The sequence below is a fragment of the Salvia miltiorrhiza genome, chromosome 3 (genome assembly GCF_028751815.1).
Source record: "Salvia miltiorrhiza cultivar Shanhuang (shh) chromosome 3, IMPLAD_Smil_shh, whole genome shotgun sequence".
Lineage (NCBI taxonomy): Eukaryota > Viridiplantae > Streptophyta > Magnoliopsida > Lamiales > Lamiaceae > Salvia > Salvia miltiorrhiza.
The window spans coordinates 17,782,524-17,788,523 of record NC_080389.1 but is presented as its reverse complement, the minus strand read 5'-3'; the positions used below and the strand labels follow the sequence as shown (position 1 = coordinate 17,788,523).

The window sequence follows — 6,000 nt, the reverse complement described above, 5'->3', positions numbered from 1 at the left end:
CAGAATCCACAATAATAAAAAAATTGATATTATGTAAATAAAAAAAATAAGTTAAAAAATAAAAAATATAAACAATTAAAAAAATTATTCAAAAAAAGATGAGAGAGTAGAAATAATTTTTTAAAAATTTTAATCTTTAAATAAATATAAATTTTATATTTTAAATAAAATATGTCAAATTAAAGCTCTTATTATCTTTAATTTGATATGCATATTAAATATTTTATACTTAAACGAATTTCAAGATTTTAGAAAGAATAAAACAAAGAAATAAGAAGATAAAGAAAAAGAAAATAAAAACCTTTTTATAGATTCAAGAATTTTAAATAAACGTTTGTTAGAAATATGTGAGTTAGTGGACTTAAATATTTTAACATTTTGTTTTAAATTGAGAAATTCTTTATATAGTGAGAGATAGTGGAATTGTGAACAGATCATTTAATTCATAACCTTCGTATTATATATATTTTCAAAATTGCCATTGAAATTAATTTCAAATTGATTTGAAATTAATATAGTAGTTTTAATATAGTACAGATTTTCACCCCGTGCAATGCATGAAAAAATATTTTTAAATTTTGTATTTATATAAAATTAATACTAATTCAATTATCATACTTAATATAAATAAAAATAATAATTTTAATTGAATATATTTAAATTTAATATTAATAAAATAAAAAAATAATTTACAATTATAAAATTTGATATTATGAATAGTAAAAAAAAGTTTAAAAAATTAAAAAATAATGAAAAATGAATTAAAGAATAGATTTAGTAAAAAAAAAAGATGAGAGAGGAGAGAGAAATTTTTAAAATTTTATTTAAACCAATTATAATTTTTACATTTTAAATCTTATATTTACATAAACTATATCAAATTAAAGCTCTTATCGTGATCTTTAATTTGATAGGCATATTGAATATTTTATAATTAATCGAATTTTGTAATTTTAGAAAAAAAATAAGAAGTTAAAGAAAAGAAAATGAAAAGAATAAATAGAGTTTATAAATAAATCTTCAATTATGTCATAACTACAAAATCGCCATTCAATTTTCAAATTGATTTGAAATCAATTTGAAATTAAGAACTCCTTTTTTAATATAGTATAGACTTTGCTCCTCATTTCCCAAACCCAGAATCCCCACCCTCCCCTCCCCTCCCCATTACAGCCTCTGCCCGCCGCCTCTCTCCCTCACTTCTCACACTCACGGCGGCTGCACGCCTCACGCCTGAGAAGCCACCGGCACCGCCGCAGCAACTGGTGCTCGCTGCAGCCTCACGCGAGCAGAGCAGCGGCAGCAGCATCCCGTGGCCCTCATCTCGCCGTTCTCCAGACAACTCCAGCCTCCCAGCAGCAGCCTCTCGTCGCCCTCATCTCTTCGGTGTCTAGGGTCGCCGTCGGCCGTCACGCTCACCGCCTCCAGTTCACGAATTAAGGTAAAATCCTAGTTACTTAGGGCTCGATTTGGCTGCATAGATGTTCTATTTACCTAGGGCTCGATTTGGCAGCATAGATGTTTTATTTACCTAGGGCTCGAAAGAGCAGTGCCCTCTTTGATTTGCATTGAATCGAGGTCTCCGGCCACCATTTTATAACGCGTCGCTCGACCTCCGCCCACCTCCGCCTCGACGTCCTTCTGCCCTGCCGTGAAGATCTGCCTTCACCGGCCGATCTGTACCAGCAGGAATTCAGCCTCCGCCGCTGTCCTTCGCCATCACACCTCCGCCGCCGTCTCTGCAGGGAATCAGCCACCGGTTTGAGGTATGTAATTTCAGTTAATTTTGTTTTAATTTCAGTTAATTAATTTTATTATAAATCAGAAAAAAATAGTATAAATTGTCACTATGAGCTCTCTGAGAAACCTTGATTTTTTTCTGCCTGTAGCTGCCCTAGACTGTAGATTTTGCAGATGGTTTTGTGCTGTCCAGAGCTGATGCAGATTGTTATTTGGTATTTATTTTCTGAAGGAATTTTGTAATAGAAATTTGAAATGTATAGCATAAATAATATGGGGATGAATCTAGAGTCAGTCAAATTACTGTCTCTTTGAGTCCTTATAACTTCACAATTGTAGACCTTCCTATAGATTGATATATGTATTGGGAGAAGTTACAAATAAGAACCACTATATAAAATGAGAATGGAGAACCAGTGAGAAATGAGAATACATGAATAAATCAATAAAATCAATGAACAAAACAATGTAACACATGAACAGCCACATTCAGTTAATGTGGTTGTTCATGTGATACATTTATTTGTTCATGGATTTCATTGATTTTTTCATGAATTTCATGGATTTGTTCATGTATAATTCTCACTTAATCCCAACCCTGTATCTGCTGCATTTCTACCAGGAATTGTATGGTGATGAATGAATAGGGCACTGTAATGAAGAAAAACTCATTTAAAATACGAAAACGTCCTGCTTTATTTCCTACCGGATTGTGTTTAAACTCTCGACAGATTTGTTATAGTTCTCTTTAGCCGTTCTCTGGATTTGTTCAGTTTGATTTCTTGCAAATCAAAGAAGCATAAAGGTTGAGAATGTTTATGTTCATCTTGGAGATTCTGACTGGAAGTTAACAGGAAAGCTCATCCTTACAGCAGCAGGTACTAAATTGAAACTTCTATCTCTTATTTGCAGGATTTTGGTTGTTGAAAAACATATGGAGTAGGGTACTTAATTGCCTTTTGTTTTCCAGGGGTTAGCAAATATTGTTCAATGATGAAAGAGCTCAGCTGTCAAAATTGTGAAGCATACTGAATTTTATTCATAGCTTCATGAAATTCGAATAGGGCTTCCTCGGAATGAAGCTTGTGGAATTGTTTTATAAACTTCTTCGGTATACGTTTTCTTTATCTTTTTAAATTCCTGATTTTGAGTATTAGGCATAAAGTTAGACTTAAAGATCACCACTCTAAACATATTTCCTTTTGTCACGTTTCTAACCGTGAAAAGTTGTCAATGCAAGATTTTGCTGAAATCTGAATATTGGTGTTACAGACATATTTGCAGTCTACAACACTAAGATTAGAGGAGATGAGGGTGAAAAGACGAGATGCAGAGCAATGGATGTCTCGCTGTCTTCTTCCAGAGAGTTTGAGGCAACGGATACAAATATACAAATGGCAGGAAATTAGAGGTGTCGATGAAGATAATCTGATTCCCAAGGACCTGAGAAGAGACATAAAACATCTCTGTTTAGCTTTTATACTTGCAGGGTTCATCGGGCCAATGTATACGTGTTTTGAGATTCCTATCATTATTGTGTTTTGAGCACTAGGATTTGTGTTGCTGAAGTTGTTACACTTGACATTATTGTTTCATTTTCATCTAAATTAAATATCTGATTCTTATGCAGGTATGCCAAAGAGATTCTTCAAAAAGAAATGCTTTCTCATGTTGGTGTTGGGGAGTACTGTGAGACAAAATCAGCTACATTGTTGCCTCTACACAAGGCGTACCCCGTCATCCCTGCTGCATCGGCCAAAGCTGGCAACGCATCAGCTGATGAGGCGTAAGTTGATGTACATTATTGCTGATAATAATCAATCACTGGAATCCTATTGCTGCTGTTTTTTTTTCATTTAGAAATGTTGTGAAAAATGTAGCTTGCTCTGCAAATCTGGCACCTTGAATCCACGGAAGGCGAAGGGGAAGTTTTGGTGTGCCTACGAGGGGACAATGTGAGAGTTGACAAGGGCGAGCAAGCTGCCTTGGCTGGTGCAGTAGGGATGGTTTTAGCTAACAATGAGGCTTCTGGTAATAAAATTCTTGCTGATCCTCGTGTTCTCCCTGCATCACACATCAACTTTTTCGATGGCCTCACCCTTTTCTCTTCACACATCAACTTTTCCGATGGCCTCGCCCTTTTCTCCTACATCAACTCAACGAGGTTCGAATCATGAATCATGAATCATGGATCATATTGAAAGCTTTTTCTGACATGGAGAAGTTCTTGCTTTCTTTGACCTTTCGAAAGCTTCTGGGAACTATTATGACTTGTGGATTTTGAATGTAGGATTCTCTATGAAAAATACTATTATGGTGTAGCTTTTTAGATGTTCATTATGGTGTTGGGAGATGTTGTAAAACAATGGATCTTATTTTGTGGATGTTGGATTATTAGTTGTTATCAATGTTTAAATGAGCATTTTTAGTATGTGTTAGTTTGTTATTTTATATTACAATGAATTCATATTTATAAATATAAAAGCAGGAAAAAATAAATAAAATAGGATATATTATATTCAAATTATGAAAAAGCATAGATGACGGTTTTCAACTGTCATCTATATACCTAAAATATGTCAAAAAAACGCCCAAAAATGACGGTTTTCAAGCAATTAATGACGGTCAAAAACTGTCGTATATGTTAATATACATGACGCTTATCGGTTTTACATGACGGTCAAAAAGCGTCAAGAAAAAAAATATGAGTATCATGTATTGTACAATATTTGACGGTTTCAAACCGTCAAGTATAGATACAGAACCGTCAAGAAAACTGATCATACATGACGGTTGTTAACTGTCATCTATACTAGGGGTTATTCTTGACACCACTATACTTGACAGTGCTGAAAGGGCATAGATGACGGTTTTTAGCCGTCATCTATGAGCGTTTTTCTTGTAGTGCGAACATCTGATATGAGAGCATTGGACCTCTCAAACAATCGGATTGCTGGTGAGATACCTAGTTGGATTTGGCAAGAGCAGCTCTGGTACTTATCTCTTGCAAATAACAGTTTAAGTGGATCAATCCCAACCTCCGTGTGCAACGCCACTAGCCTCAATGTTCTCGACTTGTCTGTCAATGAATTGAATGGCAGTATACCCTCATGCCTTGTCGATGACACTATGGCTCTTAATGTGCTTGATTTAGGCCAAAACAACATCAGCGGTAGCATTCCAGATAATTTTCCTATGGATGTTTGTAGCCTACAATATTTGGATCTTAACAATAATAGATTACAAGGGAAAATCCCAAAGTCCCTTGAAAGATGCGAGGGGTTGCAGTTCATGAACGTTGGGAGCAACATCATCAACGACACTTTCCCATGTATGCTATCATCAAGCTTGCGTGTTCTTGTTTTGCACTCCAACGGATTCCATGGAGAATTGAGATGTCAAAACAGCTGGCCAAATCTTCAAATTTTAGATATATCTTCAAATGATTTCATTGGAAGTTTGGAATCAATAAACTTCTCAAGTTGGAAGGCAATGGTGCTTGACAATGATGCAAACTTTAGGTACAGCCGTTCATTCTCTAACTTTTTGAAGGCCGATGGTGGCTATGCCGCGGAGGTTAGATTGACCATGAAAGGGTTAGAAGTAGAGCTTGTCAAGATTTGGCCAGACTTTACTTGTGTTGACTTATCTTGCAATAATTTGGGAGGAGAGATACCAAATGCAATTGGTGATCTCAGCGCACTTCGTCTTCTCAACTTGTCCCACAACGACATAAGTGGAAGCATTCCAAAGTCGTTTGGTAAGATGGGAGAGCTCGAAGCACTCGACCTCTCCAAAAACCAACTCACAGGGCTAATACCAATGGAACTTGCAGGGCTCACATTCCTTTCAGTCTTGAATCTGTCCTACAATAAGCTGGTCGGGATGATCCCAAATGGGCGTCAGTTTCAAACATTTTCAGCTGATTTCTTCAAAGGAAATACGGGGTTGTGTGGTTTCAATCTCAACATAAGCTGCAGTGATCATTTGTCGCCACAAGAAAATGAAAATAGGGAAGAGAAGAGCGAGATTGAGTGGGAGTATGTATCTGCTGCAGTTGGATATGTTGTGGGCTTAGGAATCATTGTGTGGCTACTTTTGTTCAGCCGAAGCTTCAGAGAGAAATACTTTGGAAAAGTAGAAGTGGTGTTTGAAGATATATGCGATGCACGAGATAAGAAAAGAAGACGCGCAAGAAGAGTAGTGAAGAATCGAGTTAGGAGACAATAGTGTTGGTATTGCTATTTGGTCTATGTTAGT

General features: G+C 35.9%; 1 protein-coding gene across 7 annotated transcripts; it reads left to right on the top strand.

Moving 5' to 3' along the window:
* Nucleotides 1–1,135: 1,135 nt before the first annotated feature.
* Nucleotides 1,136–4,171, top strand: LOC131017944 (putative cyclic nucleotide-gated ion channel 13). 7 transcript variants are annotated; one of them, XM_057946702.1, is made up of 6 exons: nt 1,136–1,441; nt 1,514–1,766; nt 2,483–2,618; nt 2,711–3,245; nt 3,371–3,526; nt 3,621–4,171. In XM_057946702.1, the coding sequence occupies exons 4-6, from the start codon at nt 3,049–3,051 to the stop codon at nt 3,697–3,699; spliced, it is 432 nt and encodes a 143-aa protein (XP_057802685.1). In that variant the 5' UTR covers nt 1,136–1,441; nt 1,514–1,766; nt 2,483–2,618; nt 2,711–3,048; the 3' UTR covers nt 3,700–4,171. The 7 variants fall into 7 exon arrangements, with proteins under 7 accessions (XP_057802685.1, XP_057802684.1, XP_057802680.1 ...); XM_057946701.1 differs by having other exon boundaries at nt 2,472–2,618; XM_057946697.1 differs by having other exon boundaries at nt 1,890–2,618.
* Nucleotides 4,172–6,000: the final 1,829 nt, after the last annotated feature.